The 23332-nt window shown below is 35.7% G+C and overlaps 1 protein-coding gene across 2 annotated transcripts in view; it reads left to right on the top strand.

The window, feature by feature from the left end:
• Positions 1 to 23332, top strand: part of RNF13 (ring finger protein 13) — a 155030-nt gene that overhangs the window by 42201 nt on the left and 89497 nt on the right. For both annotated transcript variants that reach the window (XM_036849795.1, XM_036849794.1), the window contains exon 3: positions 7547 to 7627. Coding sequence is in view for 1 of the 2 variants with exons in the window: in XM_036849794.1 (XP_036705689.1) it covers positions 7547 to 7627 (81 nt within the window). In the remaining variant the exon portion in view is untranslated. The remainder of the gene's footprint in view (positions 1 to 7546; positions 7628 to 23332) is intronic.

A 23332-nucleotide genomic window follows, 5' to 3' on the forward strand; every position in this document is an offset into this window, starting at 1 on the left:
ACTAGTTATCTCTTTTACATTTGGTAGTGTATATATGTCAGTGCTACTCTCTCACTTCGTCCCAGCCTACCCTTCCCCCTCCCCGTGTCCTCAAGTCCATTCTCTATCTCGGGGTCTTTATTCCTCTTCTGTCCCTAGGTTCTTCAGAACCAATTTTTTTTTTTTTTTTTTTAGATTCCATATATATGTGTTAACGTACAGTATTTGTTTTTCTCTGACTTACTTCACTCTGTATGAGAGACTCTAGGTCCATCCACCTCACTACAAATAACTCAACTTTGTTTCTTTTTATGGCTGAGTAATATTCCATTGTAGATATGTGCCACATCTTCTTTATCCATTCATCTGTCGATGGACACTTAGGTTGCTTCCATGTCCTGGCTATTGTAAATAGTGCTGCAGTGAACGTTGTGGTACACGACCCTTTTTGAATTATGGTTTTCTCCGGGTATATGCCCAGTAGTGGCATTGCTGGGTATGACTGGTGTGAGGTGATACCTCATTGTAGTTTTGATTTGCAGTTCTCGAATGATTAGTGATGTGGAGCATCCTTTCATGTGTTTGTTGGCAATCTGTATATCTTCTTTGGATGTCTGTTTAGGTCTTCTCTCCATTTTTGGATTGGGTTGTTTGTTTTTTTGATATTGAGCTACATGAATTGCTTGTATATTTTGGAGATTAATGCTTTGTCAGTTGCTTCGTTTGCAAATATTTTCTCCCATTCTGAGGGTTGTCTTTTCGTCTTGTTTATGGTTTCCTTTGATGTGTAAAAGCTTTTAAGTTTCATTAGGTCCCATTTGTTTATTTTTGTTTTTATTTCCATTTTTCTAGGACGTAGGTCAAAAAAGGATCTTGCTGTGATTTATGTCATAGAGTGTTCTGCCTGTGTTTTCCTCTAAGAGTTTTATAGTGTCTGGCCTTACATTTTGGTCTTTAATCCATTTTGAGTTTATTTTTGTGTATGGTATTAGGGAGTGTTCTAATTTCATTCTTTTACGTGTAGCTGTCCAGTTTTCCCAGCACCACTTATTGAAGAGGCTGTCTTTCCTCCATTGTATATTCTTGCCTCCTTTCGCAAAGATAAGGTGACCATGTGTGTGTGGGTTTATCTCTGGGCTTTCTATCCTGTTCCATTGATCTATATATCTGTTTTTGTGCCAGTACCATACTGTCTTGATTACTGTAGCTTTGTAGTATAGTCTGAAGTCTGTGAGCCTGATTCCTCCAGCTCCGTTTTTCTTTCTCAAGATCGCTTTGGCTATTTGGGGTCTTTTATGTTTCCGTACAAATTGTGAAATATTTTGTTCTAGTTCTGTGAAAAATGCCATTGGTAGTTTGATAGGGATTGCACTGAATCTGTAGATTGCTTTGGGTAGTATAGTCATTTTCACAATGTTGATTCTTCCAATCCCAGAACATGGTATATCTCTCCATCTGTTTGTATCATCTTTAATTTCTTTCATCAGTGTCTTATAGTTTTCAGCATACAGGTCTTTTGTCTCCTTAGGTAGGTTTATTCCTAGGTATTTAATTCTTTTTGTTGCAGTGGTAAATGAGAGTGTTTCCTTAATTTCTCTTTCAGATTTTTCATCATTAGTGTATAGGAATGCAAGAGATTTCTGTGCATTAATTTTGTATCCTGCTACTTTACCAAATTCATTGAGTAACTCTAGTAGTTTTCTGGTAGCATCGTTAGGATTCTCTATGTATAGTATCATGTCATCTGCAAACAGTGACAGTTTTACTTCTTCTTTTCCGATTTGGATTCCTTTTATTTCTTTTTCTTCTCTGATTACTGTGGCTAAAACTTCCAGAACTATGTTGAATAATAGTGGTGAGAGTGGGCAACATTGTCTTGCTCCTGATCTTAGTGGAAATGGTTTCAGTTTTTCACCACTGAGAACGATGTTGGCTGTGGGTTTGTCATATATGGCCTTTATTATGTTGAGGTAAGTTTCCTCTGTGCCTACTTTCTGGAGGGTTTTTATTATAAATGGGTGTTGAATTTTGTTAAAAGCTTTTTCTGCATCTATTGAGATGATCATATGGTTTTTATTCTTCAACTTGTTAATACCGTGTATCACATTGATTGATTTGCATATATTGAAGAATACTTGCATTCCTGGGATAAACCCCACTTGATAATGGTGTATGATCCTTTTAATGTGCTGTTGGATTCTGTTTGCTAGTATTTTGTTGAGGATTTTTGCATCTATGTTCATCAGTGATACTGGCCTGTAGTTTTCTTTTTTTTTAAATTAATTAATTTATTTATATTTTATTTTTGACTGCAGTGGGTCTCTGTTACTGCTCATGGGCTTCCTCTAGTTGCGGCGAGCAGGGTTACTCTTTGTTGTGGTACGCTGGCTTCTCACTGCAGTGGCTTCTCTTGTTGCGAAGCACGGGCTCTAGGTGTGCGGGCTTTAGTAGTTGTGGCGCACAGGCTTAGTTGCTCCACGGCATGTAGGATCCTCGGACCAAGGCTTGAATCCGTGTCCCCGGCATTGGCAGGTGGATTCTTAACCACTGTGTCACCAGGGAACTCCCTTTTTGTGACATCTTTGTCTGGTTTTGGTATCAGGGTGATGGTGGCCTCGTAGAATGAGTTTGGGAGTGTTCCTCCTTCTGCTATATTTTGGAAGAGCTTGAGAAGGATAGGTGTTAGCTCTTCTGTAAATGTTTGATAGAATTTGCTTATGAAGCCATCTGGTCCTGGGCTTTTGTTTGTTGGACGATTTTTAATCACAGTTTCTATTTCAGTGCTTGTGATTGGTCTGTTTATATTTTTTATTTCTTCCTGGTTCAATCTCGGAAGGTTTTGTTTTTCTAACAATTTGTCCATTTCTTGCAGGTTGTCCATTTGATTGGCATATAGTTGCTTGTAGTAATCTCTCATGATTGTTTGTATTTCTGCAGTGTCAGTTGTTACTTCTCCTTTTTCATTTGTAATTCTATTGATTTGAGTCTTTTCCCTTTTTTTCTTGATGAATCTGGCTAGTGGTTTATCAATTTTGTTTATCTTCTCAAAGAACCAGTTTTTAGTTTTATTGATCTTTGCTGTTGTTTCCTTCATTTCTTTTTCATTTATTTCTGATCTGATCTTTATGATTTCTTTCCTTTTGCTAACTTTGGGTTTTTTTTGTTCTTCTTTCTCTAATTGCTTTAGGTGTAAGGTTAGGTTGTTTTTTTGAGATGTTTCTTGTTTCTTGAGGTAGGATTGTATTGCTATAAACGTCCCTCTTAGAACTGCTTTTGCTGCATCCCATAGGTTTTGGGTAGTCGTGTTTTCATTGTCATTTGTTTCTAGGGCTTTTTAAGTTTCCTCTTTGTTTTCTTCTGTGATCTCTTGGTTGTTTAGTAGTATATTGTTTAGCTTCCATGTGTTTGTATTTTTTACAGTTTTTTTCCCTGTAATTGATACCTAGTCTTATAGCATTGTGGTCGGAAAAGATACTTAATATGATTTCAATTATCTTAAATTTACCAAGGCTTGATATGTGACCCAGGGTATGATCTATCCTGGAGAATGTTCCATGAGCACTTGAGAAGAAAGTGTATTCTGTTGTTTTGGGATGGTATGTTCTGTAGATATCAATTAACTCCATCTTGTTTAATGTGACATTTAAAGCTTGTGTTTCCTTATTGACTTACATTTTGGATGATCTGTCCATTGGTGAAAGTGGGGTGTTAAAGTCCCCTACTATTATTGTGTTACTGTCGATTTCCCCTTTTATGGCTGTTAGCATTTGCCTTATGTATTGAGGTACTCCTATGTTGAGTGCATAAATATTTCCAATTGTTATATCTTCTTCTTGTATTGATCCCTTGATCATTATGTAGTGTCCTTCTTTGTCTCTTGTAATAGTCTTTATTTTAAAGTCTATTTTGTTTGATATGAGAATTACTACTCCAGCTTTCTTTTGATTTCCATTTGCATGGAATATCTTTTTCTATCCACTCACTTTCAGTTTCTGTGTATCCCTAGGTCTGAAGTGGAACTCTTGTAGACAGCATATATACGGGTCTTGTTTTTGTATCCATTCAGCCAGTTTGTGTCTTTTGGTTGGAGCATTTAATGCATTCACATTTAAGGTAACCATTTTCTTAATTGTTTTGGGTTTGTTATTGTAGGTCTTTTCCTTCTCTTGTGTTTCCTGCCTAGAGAAATTTCTTTAGCATTTGTTGTAAAGCTGGTTTGGTGGTACTTAATTCTCTTAGCTTTTGCTTGTCTGTAAAGGTTTTAATTTCTCCGTCATATCTGGATGAGATCCTTGCTGGGTAGAGTAATCTTGGTTGTAGGTTTTTCCTTTTCATCACTTTAAATATGTCCTGCCACTCCCTTCTGGCTTGCAGAGTTTCTGCTGAAAGATCACCTGTTAACCATATGGGGATTCCCTTATATGTTTTTTGCTGCTTTTCCCTTGCTGCTTTTAATATTTTTTCTTTGTATTTAATTTTTGATATTTTGATCAATATGTGTCTTGGCATGTTTCTTCTTGGATTTATCCTGTACGGGACTCTCTGCACTTCCTGGACTTGATTATTTCGTTTCCCATATTAGGGAAGTTTTCAACTATAATCTCTTCACATATTTTCTCAGTCCCTTTCTTCTTCTCTTCTTCTTCTGGGACCCCTATAATTTGAATGTTGGTGCATTTAATGTTGTCCCAGAGGTCTCTGAGACTGTCCTTAATTCTTTTCATTCTTTTTTCTTTATTCTGCTCTGCAGTAGTTATTTCCACTATTTTATCTTCCAGGTCAGTTATCCATTCTTCTGCCTCAGTTATTCTGCTATTGATTCCTTCTAGAGAATTTTAAATTTCATTTATTGTTTTGTTCATCATGGTTTGTTTGCTCTTTAGTTCTTCTAGGTCCTTGTTAAACGTTTCTTGCATTTTCTCCATTCTATTTCCAAGATTTTGGATCATATTTACTATCATTACTCTGAATTCTTTTTCAGGTAGACTGCCTACTTCCTCTTCATTTGTTTGGTCTGGTTGGTTTTTACCTTGCTCCTTCATGTGCTGTGTATTTCTCTGTCTTCTCGTTTTGCTTAACTTACTATGTTTGGGGTCTCCTTTTCCTTTTCACAAGCTGCAGGTTCCCAGTTCTCGTTGTTTTCGGTGTCTGCCCCCATTGGGTAAGGCTGGTTCAGTGGGTTGTGTAGGCTTCCTGGTGGAGGGGACTGGTGCCTGTGTTCTGGTGGATGAGGCTGGATCTTGTCTTTCTGGTGGGCAGGACCGCATCTGGTGGTGTGTTTTGGGGTGTCTGTGAACTTATTATGATTTTAGGCAGCCTCTCTGCTAATGGATGGGGCTGTGTTCCTGTCTTGCTACTTGTTTGGCATGGGGTGTCCAGCACTGGAGCTTGCTGGCCGTTGCGTAGAGCTGGGTCTTAGCATTGAGACAGAGATCTCTGGGAGAGCTCTCACCGATTGATGTTACATGGGGCCGGGAGGTCTCTGGCGGTCCAAAGTCCTGAACTCGGCTCTCCTACCTCAGAGGCTCAGGCCTGACACCCAGCCAGAGCACCAAGACCCTGTCAGCCACACAGTTTTCCACAGCCAAACTGACTGCTTGTGTGCAATCTGGGTTTGTCACCTGGAGAAGTTTCCGCAAAGACCATACGAATTCTTTATCAGCTTCCAAAGTCTGGAACTCCACACCCCAGAGGACCCCCTTCGGATGTGCTGCCTCTCCCCTTCCACCCGCAGGTCCTCTCTATTTCCAAATTTTAAAAGTACATTTTTAAAAAAGTACTGCCTGTACACATCTGTATTTTTGTTTTGGTTTGTCTGTGTTGATCTAGATCTATTTACCTATTTTACAGTGGTGTCTTTGGCCTTGGAGGAGTTAAGTGACTTTTTCAAGTTCAAAGCTGATCATAATTTAATTGAATCAATTAAAGAAAGATGTTTTAATTAAGAGATTAAATGATACATCGTGATAATGAATATGAAAGCACTTTTTGACTCCAAAGCATTTTGTAAACCATAGAGCACTCTGCAAATATGAATTATTTTTAAAGTAGGAAATTACTCTGAAGCATTTGCTGGCCTCCAGGTATACTACCAGGCTGATTATCCCAGAGGTAAAAGAATGGATAGTTTCAGCAATCAAATTCAGATGCTGGAATCACACGATTTATTGAATTAATTACAAACATACAGTGAGAAGCATAGGTAAAAGATGGGTATGTTAATACACTCAGGTTAGGATGCGAGTGGGAGGCAAGAGCCACACTACCTGAATCCTGTGTTTTCTGTTTTTAGTTTGTCTAGTCTCTATGCTGCATCAGTTTTCCCTGGTGACAGTGTGGTTACCAGGACCTGAGTTGAGGATGAGCAAGGGGACTTGACAGATGGAAGGTGTCTGGATCCAGTGTTTGTTTGCTCTGTTGGAGAGACTTGAGGTATTTACATCTGAACACAGCTGTAGTTGGCTGTTAACCTACAGGGCTATTTATCCGGGTGTCTCAGGCAGATGGCACATGAGGCTAGAATGAGGATCACCAGTGGGTGTTTGATTTAAGGACCACATAGCTATCAATCTGGATGTGTGACCTAATCCATGCTTTGTGAATATTTAAGGTTTGCTTCATCCTTCCATCTTTTGCTGTCTATACATAACATTCTTGCTTTGTTCCATCCTTTTAATCTATATTCAAAACAAATGAGTTCTAGTTTTTCTGTCTTTGGCCTATAGTTTACTGACAAGTATCTTAACTTCTGATATATCATACAAATTTCACCTGTGTTTCAAAAGTTACTTGTTTACTCTCTTTGCTTCGTCATCTATCTTCCTTGTTTCTCTTGTTTTCTTTAAAGCACATTGAATATAGCATCTTAAATAATACAGCAAGCTCACTTCACGATTATTATTATTATCTTCTAAAAGCACAGTACAGGTAGAGGACTGATAAATATTATAGCATAGGAACCTGTATCTATAAGGAAGGGGAAAGCTGTTAAAGAGCTTGAATACCTTCAGCTCTCTCTATATGTGTATTTCATTGAGTTTAGTCCTTTCATTGTTCAGCCCTGGATAAAAGTGTTCAGATTACTTAAAAAATGGCAGTATCTTAAAAGTATGATTTGATACTCCTTCTTTCTCTGGGGGAAAGGCATCTTTCAAAGCTATTGTCAGAAATCCTGTAAATCTCTTCTATTAAATCAGACCCTTATAGAGAAAATAAAATGGAACTCTTGCTGGAAAATAATCTGTCTAGAAAATTTCTTGTTAGGGAATTGTCTGTGGGGAAAAACTCAGAAAAACAGTAGGTGGTTTAATGTTATACAATTATTGCTTCTGTTTAATAATAATTACATGAAATCAGAATCCAATTTAAGCAGTTGTTTATGTAGTAAATTGTATACATTCCTTTCTATTTTAGTGGATGTGCATGTACAAAGTTGATTTTATTGTGATAAGCTGTGATAGTAAATCAGAGTCGTGGAAGTGACAACTTAAATAATTTGATAGACTTTTTGTTTTTAATGTTATGTGTACATTGGTTGTAACCTGATTGTTTTTAATTTTGTATTTAGTATAATTTTGAAAACGCGTCTCAGACATTTGATGACCTTCCAGCAAGATTTGGTTATAGACTTCCAGCTGAAGGTTTAAAGGTAAGAAAATAGTAATATATAATTAAAGGTACAGGATATTTAATAAAGTGATCTTTATTTCTCTTTCTTTGTTTAAAGAATGAAAATATTTCTATTACTTATCATAAAACTTGTACATGTTCATTCGTAAAGATTATTCAAAAGGTATGAAGAAGAAAGTAAAAATCACCTATGATTGTATTATTCTGAACTAGCTGCTGTTAACATTTGGTATATATTTCAGACCTGTTTTCTAGAATATGTGCCATGTGTGTGTTTGTAGATATACGTGTGCATATATAGGTACAAATATATTTGCATATGTATTTATATACATATATAATGAATCTATATTTAATGCTAATAGAAATATGCCACTTAGTTACCTGCCTTTTTTACTTTATTGTAAATCTAGAACATCTTTTCATGCTAATAGACAAGGATCTGCATTTTTATTTGCTGTGGCTGCATGGTTTTGCCATATCATGAAATACTGTGTATTTTTGAACATTGGTTTGTTTAACTTTTTTTTACAGTGGATATTTAGCTTGTCCAGTTTTTGCTAATACACTTTGCCCATTTTTAAATTAAGATGTCCATTCTTATTGATTTGTAACAATACTTTATATATTAAAAGTGCCAATCTGTTGTTTGCCATATATGCCTCAGATCGTTTTTCTCAGTTTGTCCTTCATCTTTTAATTTTAAAGTGTCAGAAGTTTTGTTTATGTAGTTAAATATTGTTATCTTTCCCTTCTACCTCTGGAGTCATGCTTAGAAGTTCCTTCCCTATTCCAAGATAATATAAGATTTTTATGTCATGTAAGTTAGAATACATGAAATTGTGTATATATATACCACAGAAAGTTTTCAGTTTGTTCTTTCTTTCTTTCTTTCTTTCTTTTTTAACTGACAAAGCAAAAGACTTTATTGGGAAGGGGAGCCCAGTTAGAGAGCAGCAGGGTAAGGGAACGCAGGAGAACTGCTCAGCCACTTGGCTCGAGGTCTCAGGTTTTATGGTAACGGGGTTAGTTTTCGGGTTGTCTCTGGCCAATTATCTTGCTTGGCCCATATTTGGTCTGACTCAGGGTCCTTCATGGTGGCACATGTATCTCTCAGCCAAGATGGATTCCTGTTCTAACTTTCTTAAAATTCCTTGTTTAAGTACCATAGAAGTGTTACTCTCAGGATAGCAGGTATCTCCAAGAGGGACATATCAGTTTTTAATTTTTTAAACATTTTAAATTATTAAAAAAATTCCCAACGTTGTATAACTATTTGTCATTGTAAAGTTTTTAAAAATATTTATTTATTTATTTATGGCTGTGTCGGGTCTTAGTTGCTGCAGCACGTGGGATCTTTCGTTGCAGTGCGTGGGCTTCTCTCTAGTTGTGGCATGTGGGCTTAGTTGCCCCGTGGCATGTGGGATCTTAGTTCCCTGATCAGGGATCGAACCCACGTCCCCTGCATTGGAAGGCGGACTCCTAACCACTGGACCACCAGGGAAGTCCCCTGTAAAAATATTTAAACAGGGGCTTCCCTGGTGGCGCAGTGGTTGAGAATCTGCCTGCTAATGCAGGGGACACGGGTTCGAGCCCTGGTCTGGGAAGATCCCACATGCTGCGGAGCAACTAGGCCCATGAGCCACAACTACTGAGCCTGCGCGTCTGGAGCCTGTGCTCCGCAACAAGAGAGGCCGCGATAGTGAGAGGCCCATGCACCGCGATGAAGAGTGGCCCCCGCTTGCCACAGCTAGAGAAAGCCCTTGCACAGAAACGAAGACCCAATACAGCCAAAAATAAATAAATAAATAAGTAAATTAAAAAAAAATATTTAAACAGAAAAGAAGTATACAGAGGAAAAAGGAAAAAACCTTCCTGTACCCCTTCCTCATCTATACATATTAATGCCACTTCCTCTTCAGAGTTCAGCATCAGGGTGTTAATGTGCTCTTAGATCCTTTTCTAAATATGTAGTGCTTTCTAGTTCATAAATTTATGAACTTGTAAAGTTCATAAATTTATGAACTTGTAAAGTTCATAAATGGTTATCATTTGTGAATAAGAAAGGTGTCTTAATTTTTATAAGGAAACCCATTCTAGCTAATTTATCTAGAAAGGGATTTATGAAGGGATAAAGATGTTCAGAGTGTCATAGCCTGGAGAAGCATTTTCCAAACTGTTTCAGGAATAAAACCCAGAAGCACCTTGTAGAACTGGCTTGATGAAAGATTGATGGCAGCCACTGACCCCCAGAGAAAAACACATCACCTTGTCTCTGATCAGGAAGCCTCTGTGGTCTTAAGACAATCTGCCTCTATTGCTACCCAAGCTAATCAAAGAGGTACCCTTTGCCAAACTGTTTTCCTCAGATCTAACACCTGGATTTTTCTAATTGACAGACTCTAGACCACATAGTTACTAGCCATATTCTTTCTTCCTTCCTTCCTTCCTTCCTTCCTTCCTTCCTTCCTTCCTTCCTTCCATTTTTTTTTAAATATCTTTATTGGAGTATAATTTCTTTACAATGTTGTGTTAGTTTCTGTTCTACAATAGAGTGAATCAGCTATATGTATACATATATCCCCATATCCCCTCCTTCTTCAGCCTCCCTCCCACCCTCCCTATCTCACCCCTCTAGGTGGTCACAAAGCAGGGAGCTGATCTCCCTGTGCAATGCAGCCGCTTCCCACTAGCCATCTGTTTTACATTTGGTAGTGTATATATGTCAGTACTACTCTCTCACTTCGTCCCAGCTTCCCCTTACCCTGCTGTGTCCTCAAGTCTGTTCTCTACGTCTGCATCTTTATTTCTGCCCTGCCACTAGGTTCATCAGTACCGTTTTTTTTTTTTTTTATTCCATATATGTGCATTAGCATCCGGTATTTGTTTTTCTCTTTCTGACTTACTTCACTCTGTATGATAGACTCTAGGTCCATCCACCTCATTACAAGTAACTCAATTTCGTTCCTTTTTATGGCCGAGTAATATTCCATTGTATATATGTGCCACATTTTCATCCATTCTTCTGTCCATGGACGTTTAGGTTGGTTCCATATCCTGGCTATTGTAAATACTGCTGCAGTGAACATTGTGGTACATGTATCTTTTTGAATTATGGTTTTCTCAGGGTATATGCCAGTAGTAGGGTTGCTGGGTCATATGGTAGTTCTATTTTTAGGTGTTTTTTTTTTTAAGGAACCTCCATACTGTTCTCCATAGTTAGCCATATACTTTAGTGAAATACCTGGCTATGAGGGAGGGTGGGCAATACATAGTAGTTGTTGTTGTTGTTATTTTTGTTGTTTTAGTCTGCTTTGGGAAGGTGGGGTTCCTAGCATGGGGAAAGATGCGGGCACTGTGAATGGAAGGTATCCACTACGGTGTTACTTTGTATCTGACACACCCCCCCCACGTTAGCATTGTGTCTTAGGGAGTTTTCCACAGCTGTGGAAAGAATGTTCCTGTTGAGCACTGCATGGTATTCTGTAATATGCATGACCATAGTTTATTAGTCGTTTTCTATTAACAGATATTTCGGTTTCTTATCCAAAGTCCAGTTATTTCTCTAGGATAGAGGTTTGGAAGTGTTAATTGATGATTCCATGGGTATGTATATCTAAAATTTTCTTAGATACACTAAATTACTTTTCCAGAAAGCTGTACTAATGGGTATGAGAATACCCATTTCCCTACACCCTTGCCAACACTGGATATTATCAGTCTTTTTAACTTTTGCCAATCTGATGGGCAAAAAGGATTATCTTCTTTTAATTTGCATTTCTCTGATTACCAGTGATTTTGAGCTGGCATCCTTTCTTCCATTCTGCGTAAGGAGTCAGACAATCCCTTTTCACTGAAGAACCTTTCTGCTTAGTAAGCTTGTTTTAAAGAGTTCCATAAACTCCTTATAACCATATTCTTATTGTTGCTCCTCTATGTTATTGTAAATTTAGTTTACATTTAAAAGGAATTTTGACAACTGTATTTATTCACTGCCTGAGAAAAAATAGTGTTAAATGTCTGCCTGCTTTTGTACTGTGACAATATAGGGCGAGCCCAGGAGGTAAAATACAGTGATAGTAAAGAGAGTATTCTAATAAACTGTTGGATCATTATGGGTAGCTTTTATATTTTTTGTGACTGGCTTGCCATTGCCCAGAATCAGAATTCACAAATGCTAGCCTACTTCTTATTGTTTACAAGGAGGACTTGATGATAAAGTGGGGATGGCTTACTGTAGTGTAATGTCTATAAAACTAATTAAATGACTGTGTTAAAAATATAACCAAGTAAATTTAAAAATATTGTATGGTTATTAAGAGATAATAGCTGAGAAATATTTTAACTTTTAAACTTTGGCCAGAGTGTTTAGTTGGGATAGTTTTTGTAGGCTTATGTTCTGTATTCTGTAGATTTTATAGTATCACTGGATTCCTCCATTTATCAGAGATCAGATATATATAGTATAACACATGTCAGTTGAAATTCTGTGTTTACTTTCCATTTACATATGCCCCAATATTAAGCTAATAGTAACCAAAGAAAATTTTAGCTATTTGAGCTTTAACGTAAAAATGTGAATCTTGCAAGGATTAAAATACGGCATGTTAGTGTTGTAGAAATTTTAAAAGAAAGATTTGATATTTTTACCTGAGGGAAGCTCTTTGTTTTCAGTTATACATTTTAATTGGCTGTTTTGGCAGGTACCTTTTCCAGAAAACCTTCTTTTTCCTTTTTCTTTTTTTTTTTTTTTTGAGAATGGCTCAGATCAAAAGGGAAGATGTATGGCATCAGTATGTTCCTTTAAATCTAAATACCTTATGAGAGACCTGGCAATGAAATGTCGTATGGTCGTATGGTGTGGTCGTTGTCCAGAGTTAGATACTCACAAGGAGTTCATTACTGAGAGTCCACTTCAGAAGGTCTTTAACCTCTAGGTTTGGTGTTGTAACCCCATTCCCTCTCCTCCTTCACTAAAGGAAAAACCTACATGTAAGTGTTACTCTTTTGCCACACCCTTGTCAAGACTTGGTATTGTCAAAATTAAATGTTTGCCAACTTGATGGATATGAAATGGTATCTTACTGCTTTTACTTGGGATTTCCTGAATTATTAGTGAGATCAAGCATCTTTTTATAGTATTATTGGTCAATCAGGTTTCTTTTAGTTTAAATTATCTTTTTTTTTGTTAACTCATTTTTGTATTGGTTTGTTAATTTTTAAAGTACTGATTTGTAGGAAACCAGACACTAATCCTTTATTTATATTGCCTTATATTTTCTTCTTTGGGCCTTTTAACTTTTTTTTTTAATAACAGCTCACATTTTTTTTAATTGGTTAATGTATTTTTTAAAAAATAAATTTATTTATTTATTTATTTATTTTTGGCTGTGTCGGGTCTTCGTTGCTGTACACGGGCTTTAGTTGTGGCGAGCAGGGCTACTCTTCGTTACGGTGCGCAGGCTTCTCATTGCGGTGGCTTCTCTTGTTGCAGAGCACGGGCTCTAGGCACGTGGGCTTCAGTAGTTGCGGCACGTGGGCTTCAGTAGTTGTGGCTCACGGGCTCTAGAGCACAGGCTCAGTAGTTGTGGTGCACAGGCTTCATTGCTCCGCGGCATGTGGGATCTTCCCGGACCAGGGATCGAGCCCATGTCCCCTGCATTGGCTAGGCGGATTCTTAACCAGTATGCCACCAGGGAAACCCTATGCCTTTTAGCTTTAAATTGCCTTTTAAAATTATGCGTAAGTTTAAATTTTAATGTGGACATCTTTTTGATGTTTTGCATTTTCTGTATCTTAAGTAATCCTTCCCTACCCTGAGGTCTTGAAATACTTTCCTCTGTTTAGTCCAAAATTTGTAAATTTTTCCCATGCCCCCAACTCCATGCTTAGGAGGTCTTTAATGTACCCAGAATTATTTTATTGTATAGTGTAAAATAGGCCTCTATTTTTACCTTTTTGAAATGAATAACCAACTACTAAAGCATCATTATTGCATAGTCAAGATTTTACCATGTGGATTTGTAATGCTAGCAAGGTTTCTTGCTAGACTCTGTTTATTATCAGTATCATGGAATAATTCAGTTATACATTGAAGGCCAGTCTCAGGAAGATCAAGCTTTTCTAGGTTTCTTGTTTCTGTACTTTTAAGAAGTGCCTTGATAAGTAGAGGGAATAATAATGATTATTAAAAATTCAAACCAAAGTTTATCTCTGATAAGTAAGCCTAGTATCAGATTTCCTGAGTATTCCTATCAATGGTAAATCTTGTTTTCAGCAAAATACCTTTTGGGCTAGATTTACCATGATCATTGTATACAGTGTAATCTGGTACTCAGCCTAAGTTCTTCATGTGGATGAGAAGGCATAGAGGATAAAGGTCATGACATGCAGATTTGTCCTTGACTATCATTCCTAATATATAAAACAAAGGTACAAATAAAAGTTTCCTTATATGATAAATGATTTATTTTTCCTCATCATTATTCTTAAATTAATACCCTATATCATCACCAGTTAATTTTTCACAAACTATATTATTCTTTGAAAGTTAATTTACTAGTTAGTTTTAGGATTATTTTATAAGAAATGATTTTGTTTAATGCAAAGGCTTGAGATTAGAAGAGAGATTTTTTTTTTTGCTATGAAGGAAAATGCAAATATTGCAAGGAAAAGTGGTTGTTTGGATGCCTTATTTGTGAGACTTCCTTTGCGTTCTTTGTAGGGAAGATGTTCAATACCAGCTACTGTATTTTCTTTTTCCCTCCCAGAACGCTTGACAGTTTTGTGATAGGAAGAAGTCTTGGTTAAGGGTGAATGTGCTTGGCTTCCTCACTCCTAGGAACTATTAACTATTGCAGTGTCACCTTCTATTTGTAGACTAAAACAGAGGTCAGGGTCTCCTTTTCAAAGGAAAAATAAGGAAATAGCACCATCAAAATAAGGAGTAAAACCACCTGGCTGTACATAAAATGAGAATTCTAAAATATAAAGACATTTTCAAATGTACAAACTTAGATCATGTTCAAAGAATGCTTCTTCGGTGACTTTTGAACTTATAAAATAAACCTTTTCCTGTTAATTTCAAAAGTGATGATTGCTCATTCATTTATTATGAGAGATGTAGAAAATAATGAAGAATTATTTCATTATGACAGTTTATCACTTAGAAGTGGAGAGGCAGGGAGAGAGCATAAAGTGGAGGGCCTGAAAAGCATGCATGGGAAAATCTACACGTATCCCACCCATCTTATGTGGAATTCCCAAAATCCAACCTTGGTTCTTTTCCTTTGTTCCACAGTTTGGTCCCTAGTCTCTTCCACCCTCCTTGGACCTACCCGCTTTGTTCTGTTTACTCTCCTACCACCTTGGAAGTCAGCGGAGGCTTAGGTATCTGATACCATAAATCGACACAGCTCCCCTGCATACATCCCTGTTTCATTACTGGGCATTTTTGTTGTTTGTTCACTTCGTAGTTTTCATTAGATTTTCTTGCTGGCTTTCTCAATCTGATATGGTAAAAAGGTAATTTTTTAATTCTTTTGCCCATGAAAAAATATTTTTCTGATTATAAAAGTAATATATGGTCACTATAAAAATTAAGATGATATAGGACATGTATAAAGAAGAATATGAAAATCATAAATAATTCCACAACCGAGAGATCATAGTCCAACTATGTGAGTTTTCATAGATACATTTATGCCTTTATTTTATGTATTTATATATGTTATTTTGCAACTTTTTAAAATTTGGCAATATCATGACATATCCAATATCATGGATATCTTTTCATGTAAAAATATATGTATTCATATCATCAGTAGAAATTCTGCGATTTATTGTAACACTTGAATTATACCATAATGTAACCAATTCCCTGTGTCATTGGACATTTAGATTGCTTTTAATTTTTAAAAATTATGATATATTGCAAACATAGAATAGAGTAAGGGAATAATAGAACATCCAATATACCTCCTATTGATACTTAGATGTTAATATTTTACCATTTTTTAAAGAGGAAATAAAATGCTACCAATTCCATTGGAACATTATTTTTATTCTTCCAATTCCATTTCCTTATCTTCCCCCTTATAGATAATCATTACCCTAAAATTTATGTATATATTTTCCATTTAATGTTATAAAACATGTTACCTTATATAAGCATCTATAAACACTATTGTGCCTGCTTTTAAACTTTGTTTGGTCAGGCTTTTAAACTTGCTTTTTTCATCTAACACTATATTTGAAATTTATGTTATTATATAGTCTTAATTCATTTTAAAGAATAGTACTCCGTTTTATGAATATGCCACAATTTATTATTTTATTCTTTTGTTGGTAGATATGTAAGATGTCAGTTTTTTGCTTTATAGTGTTGCAGTGAACGTCCTTAAAAATGTCTCCTTGTGTACAGTATAACTAAATGCCATTTTACACTCATCCGGTTAGTGAAAAAAAAAGTCTTTCAGTGGCTAGCAAGGAAATGGGAAACTTGTGTATGGCTGGTGTATGAGTTTCTGACCAATTTGGAGATTTTGATAGTATATTCCTTCTTCTGTAAGTAAGAGTTTGCCGTGATGAAATAATTTATTTTTCCCACATTTAGTATATTTCTTATTTCATTTAATAAATAAGTCAGTGATCATCACCTTTGAAATTAACAGAAAAACTAATACCAGTACCAACACTTATTATTTTGTATTGTTTTCCCTACTTTTATCTGTTTACCTGCACTACCCCTTCGTGCTATTTGCCATTCTCTTTGAATACCGAATATTGAAATAATTTCTGTAGTTAGGATCTGACCATTTCCATCAGTAATTTTAAGTCCTGACCCCCTTAATCAGATTGATAACCAGATTATATTCAACTTTAGTTAACTATCAATAGATTGTGCTCAACTATGACTGAGTTATGATGATAACATTGCAAACAGCAGATGATATAGTGAGTAATGAATGATCGAAGGTCTTTGTTTCTTTTTTTAGAAAACAGTGTGTTTTTGGCTTCATTACAAAACAATTCCTTTTACTCAGGTTTCACTTTTGTTTGCAAAACTGAAGGAGAATTTCTTTGCTGTCTCTTAAGTTTTCACAGATTTACTTTCTGTATTTGTTTCTGAACTTTTTTGTTATCAAAGATTTTGTTAAGAATTCTGTAACTGATTAAAACACATTTAAAGCTTTTATGTTCTTAGAGGATCTGCCAAGCACTACAGAATACAAAATACTAATAAATATTCCTTACTGGCGTGTACTGATTATATGGCAGTTTAGAAGGCCATCTTACAGGACATGTAATTACAGTGTAAGCTCAATCCACTTAAAATTCCTCTTGTTTTTAAAGATACTATCTTGTTGGATGTAGCAAGTCCTACAAGTATACCAGTGTTTTGATCTTCTAAATTTCGACTCTGTTGGTTCAGACTGAAGTGAGAATTCTTGATTGGTTTTTTTTTCTTAAGAATGATAATGGTGTGCCGTGGGTATGCTGGTGGAGCGGTATGTAACATATTAACTAAAAGGTATTGTCCACCAGAGGGCGCATTTTGTTTTCTAAAATGTCAAGGTAATATCCACTGAGTGAAGCAATATCTGTATATGCTGAACGAGAAGCATGTACCAGATGGACTTTTCTTCATAGAGCTTGACTATCGTAAAATCAAAATCCTGACAAACAACTACTTCTATGTTAAGTAAAACTCAAGGCTACAGTCTTTAAATTTTTGTCAATTATGTTGTAATTTTTAAGATTTAAATTTAACAATAGAAAAACCAAAGGATTGTCAACCAGATCTCTTATGATTTCTCTTTATTTAAATCTTTCAACATCAATTTGAGTGAAAAAGGAATTGTTGATCTTAGTTCCTAGCTTTATCCTAGACACCATGATTTATTGCCCCTCGTCTCCTTTTTTTCTTTTTAACGATAAGATCACTAGCAAATTATTTATGTCTACAGATTAGTTTGAAGTAGTAAACTTTGGGAGAAGATATTTGTTAATTTACATTAAATGTGAAATTCTATTTGCAATCAAGTTAATGTTATTTTGATGATATAAGGAAAGATATAGTAGATGTTCAGCAAGATAAATTATATTTAGATAGGATGGCCAATATTCTAAAACCAAGAGGTGATCAATTAAGCGTTTGGAATATATTTCTACTTACCCAGTGTGATCTAGGAAACAAAAAAGAAAAAAGAGGAATGCATCTCCATCAGATAAAAATGTCTTGTTATCTGCAAAAACAGTAGTTATCCCTGGTGACAGTGGACTGGAGCCTGTGCAAAGGGACTGTCCACTTCAAGAGCATTCATGAGACATGTGTTTCTAGATGACCTTGTATTAGGTGATATATATATTCAACAGATATTACTTTTTGGGGTTAGAATTTAACAAACAACATTAATAGTAAAAACAGGAGTATTTAAGGTACAATCGTAAGTCATGCTAAAAACCGTCTGACTCAGCGACCAGCCTCACGTCCTCATGTTTTGTTAAGTAACGATTTTATTGAGATATAGTTCACATACCATAAATTCATCCATTTAGTTTGTTTCAGTGGCTTTTGATGGTGTCCTTTGAAGTACAAAAGTTTTAAATTTTGATTAAATTCAGTTTGTCTGTTGTTTCTCTTACTGTTTATGCTTTTGGTAGTATCATGTCTAAAAAACCAGTGCCTAATCCAAAGTCATGAAGATTTATGCATGTTTTCTTCCAGGACTTTTATTGTCTTAGTTCTCAGATTTAGATCTTTAATTCATTTTGATTTAATTATTATATATAGTATTGGGTAGGGACCCAATGTAATTCTTTTGCATGTGTATATCCAGTTGCCTCGCCACCACTTGTTTAAAAAACTATTTTTTTCCATTGAATTATCATGACACCCTGGTAAGAAACAAGTCAGTTGATCATAAATATGAAGGTTTATTTCTGGAATCTGTATGCTACTCCATTCATCTATATGTCTGTCTATATGCCAGCACCATACTGTTTTGATTACATGGCTATCTATATACTAGTAAGTTTGAAACTGGAAAGTGTGGATCCTCCAATTTGTTCTCCTTTTCAAGATTATTTTGGCCTTTCTGGGTACCCTGGATTTCCATTTGAACTTTAGGATCACCTTGTCAATTTCTGCAAAAAAAAAAATCCGGCTGGGATTTTGATACAGATTGTATCGAAATTCTACATTTATGGAATATTGTCATCCTAACAATATTGTCTTCTGATCTGTGAACATGAACCCGTTCCATTTATTTGGATCTTCTTTAATATCTTTTAACAAGGTTTGTAGCTTTTAGTATACAGGTCTTGCATTGCTTTTATTAAATTTATTACTATATATTTTATTATTTTTACTATTATAAATGATATTGTGTTCCTGGTTTCCTTTTCAGATGGCGCATTGTAAGTATATAGAAATACAAATAAATGGATTTTTTATATTGATCTTGTATTCTGCAACCTTGCTGAACTTGATTATTAGTTCTAATTATTCTTAAGTGGATTTCTTAGGATTTTCTATGCGCAAGATCATACCATCTGCAAATAGAGATAATTTTACTTCTTCCTTTCCAATTTGGATGCCTTTTCTTTTTTTCCCCCTCACTGCCCTGAAACGAACTGCCAGTACATTTTTGTTTTTTATTTTTAAAATTTATTTTGTATTTTTACTTTTTTTTAATTGAGGTATATAGTTGATTTACAATGTTATGTTAGTTTCTGATGTACAGCAAAGTGATTCAGTTACACATAGATACATACATATGTATGTGTGTATTCTTTTCTAGATTCTTTTCCATTATAGGTTATTACAAGAAATTGAATATAGTTCCCTGTGCTATACAGTAGGACCTTGTTGTTTATCTATTTTGTAGAAAGTAGTGTGTATCTGTTAATTCCAAACTCCTAATTTATCCCTCCCCCTCTTTCCCCTTTGGTAACCATGTTTGTTTTCTATGTCTATGAGTCTGTTTCTGTTTTTATTTTGTAAGTTTCATTTGTACCCTTCTTTTTAGATTCCACATATAAGTGATATCGTATGATATTTGTCTTTCTCTGTCTAACTTCACTTACTATGACAATCTCTAGGTCCATCCATTTGCTGCAAGTGGCATTATTTTGTTCTTTTTTATGGCTGAGTAATATTCCATTGTATATTATATATGTACCACATCTTCTTTATCCATTCCTCTGTTGATGGACATTTAGGTTGCTTCCACGTCTTGGCTATTGTAAATAGTGCTGCAATGAACATTGGGGTGCATGCATAATTCTTTTCAAATTATGGTTTTCTCCGGGTATATGCTCAGGAGTAGGATTACTGGGTCATGTGGTAGTTCTATTTTTAGTTTTTTAAGGGACCTCCATACTGTTTTTCAGTTTACATACTGACTGTACCAATTTACATTCCCACCAACAGTGTAGGAGGGTTCCCTCTTCTCCACACCCTCTCCAGCATTTATTATTTGTAGACTTTTTGATGATGGCCATTCTGACTGGTATGAGATGATACCTCATTGTAGTTTTCATTTGCATTTCTCTAATAACTAGCGATGTTGAACATCTTTTCATGTGCCTTTTGGCCATCTGTATGTGTTCTTTGGAGAAATGTCTGTTTAGGATAGGTCTTCTGCCCATTTTTTGATTGGGTTGTTTGTTTTTGATATTGAGCTGTATGAGCTGTTTGTGTATTTTGGAGATTAATCCTTTGTCAGTTGCATCATTTGCAAATATTTTCTCCCATTCTGTAGGTTGTTTTTGTGTTTTGTTTATGGTTTCCTTTGCTGTGCAAAAGCTTTTAAGTTTGATTAGGTCCCATTAGTTAAGAGGATTTCTAATTTGAGCCTTCTTTATGTGATTCACCTTATAAAAATTGAGTGATTACCAACCATATCAAATATTGTGGAAGTATGTGCACTCAAAATCATTGCAGTTTTGTGAGAGTATTTTTTCTCAGTCCTGTCTGAACAATTTTACCAATATGAGTAGATATAAGAGTTATATTCAGTATTTATAAATTGAAAAGTTGATAAATATAAAACCAGGAAGGGGAATGTTACACTAGGATGTACTCGAGAGTAACAAGTACTTTAGTTACATCGAAATGGTTCGATGCTACCATTTCCCTTCTTGGCACCTGGTATTTTCCTCTTTAAATAGTTTGAGCTTTTTTTCTTTTCCAAGTGTATTTGTTTAGCACAAATATCATAATGGAAATAATAACTTTTAGGAATAATCTGTAGTCCCACTAATCTCACCAAAATCATTTTCTTTTTGTGTTTATATTAAATTTGAAAGACAATGTTTTGAAGAAAAGGACCATCATTTGAGTCAGCTCTAGGTTTGACTCAGATTAACAGTGGAATGTTAATTGGGCATGTTATCTTCTTTGACGCTTAAGTGTCTTCTCTGAAATGGGAATGATAATGCCTTTGTGATCTGTGATCCTCAGTTGTAACTATAAAGCTATCTGTGTATTCTGGGACTTCAGTTTAGTAATGATAGTTAACAACAGCAACAAATAACTTGGAACACCAGTTGTCTATAAACCACCTTGTGGAATTTTATACCATCTCATGAAAGATGCTGGGATTATAGGAGAAAATAGGAAGGTATAAGAAAAAGAAGAAAAAAATATAAACAGAATGCTAATGATTTTAATAAGCACATAAGTTCTGTCATAGAAGTGGTGATAATATTAGCACAATGCCAAAATTATTAGAGTGCTGGACTGAGAATAGGGAAGCTTTGAACTTAGTTTTGGTTTAATTCATATCTTTGTGAAGATGAGCAGTGTACTAAAATGGGAAGAAGCTGGACTTTTGGGTCAGAGTTACTGGACTTCAAATTCTGGTTCTATCACTGGGCAAGTTATTCAGCTTCTTTAGGTCTACCTATTTGTCTGTAATAGTACATATCCAGTAGACTAGTGTGAGGAAAGTGGCTATTTATTATTTCCTTCCTTCTCTTATTTTGGGTTTAATTTGCTCTTATTTTTTCCAGTTTCTTTAGATGAACATTGAGGTCATTAATTTGAAACCTTTCCTCTTTTCTAATATAGGTATTTAGATCTATAAATTTTTCTCTAAATATTATTTTAGCTGTGTCCCACAAATTTTGGTAAGTTGTAACTTTATTTTCATTTGCTTCAAATGCTTAGGGCTAACGTGGCTTACTTCTGAGGCAGGAGTCTTCTGAGGACTCTATTTCATGCTAAGTGTAAAACTGTTCCCAGCCCTGTGTGAACTCCAGGGATTGTTCTGTTTGCTCCTTTCTCATGGTTCTTTCTTAGTTTTGGTAGTTCCCTCACATACGTATGCAGATTATTACTCAGCCAACGACTTGAGTGGATGCCCCTACGTATCTCTGGAGCTCTCTTTGCAGTTCGCTCCTCCCCAGTGTTGTGTCCCGCAGAATCTAGCTGCGTTGCCCTCCCCAAGTTATGAATTGTCTCCTCAACTTATTGAGACTACCAGACTCTGTTGGGTTCCCCTGCCCTGTTCTGAGGCCTGGAATCTCTCCAGGCAGTGAGCTAAGGTTTTTATGGGGCTCATCTCATTTGTTTCCTTTTCTCAGGAATCACTGTTTTGTGCTATTTGTTGTCCAGTGTTTGAAAGCTGATGGTTCATATCTTTTTTTTTTTGGTTCTCTAGTTAATTAAAGGAAGAGGTTAAAACTAGCCCTTGTTTATTCCATCATGGCTGGGAAGTGGAAGTTCAGCTTAGCATCCAGTAGGTAATTGATAAAGGTTAATTATCAAATCCATTAAAACAAATCACTCAAAAATTCTCATTTGAGGAAATTATTAAGATGAGTGATTTTAGAACTACGTATCAACATTGTGTAAATATGCTTTCTTTTCTTTGTTCACTTTTAATCTCAGTGCAATTAATAAACAAGTATAGTAGTCTGGGACTTTTTTTAATTAAAACTTTGACAGTTTTAGAATATTAAAATGAGTTAAATTTTGTTTCTAATGCCTGTGAGCTTTTTCAGAAGTAATGTTTTAAAAATAGTTGGTCTCGGGACTTCCCTGGTGGTGCAGTGGTTAAGAATCTGCCTGCCAATGCAGGGGACATGGGTTCGAGCCCTGGTCTGGGAAGATCCCACATGCCGCGGAGCAACTAAGCCCGTGCACCACAACTACTGAGCCCGCGCTCTAGAGCCCGCGAACCACAACTACTGTAGCCCGCGAGCCACAACTACTGTAGCCCGCATGCCTAGAGAAAAGCCACCGCGATGAGAAGCCCGTGCATAGCAACGAAGTGTAGCCCCCGCTCACCGCAACTAGAGAAAGCCCGCGCGGAGCAACGAAGACCCAAGGCAGCCAAAAAAAAAAAAAAAAAAAAGTTGGTCTAAACTACTACATTTCTGACTTAGCACTTTTAAGTATTCTTTTAACATTTTTAGTTATTATATTTTTATGACATCTTTTAATCAGATTTTACTAAATCTAAAATCTAAGTCACTGATAAAATATATAACCAGAAAAGGTTATTGGGGAGAATTCTAGCAGAGTGTACAAAGTGAGATGTAACTTTGAGATGAAGGATATTTAGTTACTGCTCTGAATAATGCTATAGATGTAATATCTACTTTGTGAGGAGGATTTTAAAAACGTTTCCTTTTAATCCAGTTAAAGCCTTAACTTTTAATTAGTATATAACTTTCAGTGATGTACAGAAAGACATGCAAGGTTTGGCTATCA

This window comes from Balaenoptera musculus, chromosome 4 (assembly GCF_009873245.2).
Source record: "Balaenoptera musculus isolate JJ_BM4_2016_0621 chromosome 4, mBalMus1.pri.v3, whole genome shotgun sequence".
In the NCBI taxonomy this organism is placed as follows: domain Eukaryota; kingdom Metazoa; phylum Chordata; class Mammalia; order Artiodactyla; family Balaenopteridae; genus Balaenoptera; species Balaenoptera musculus.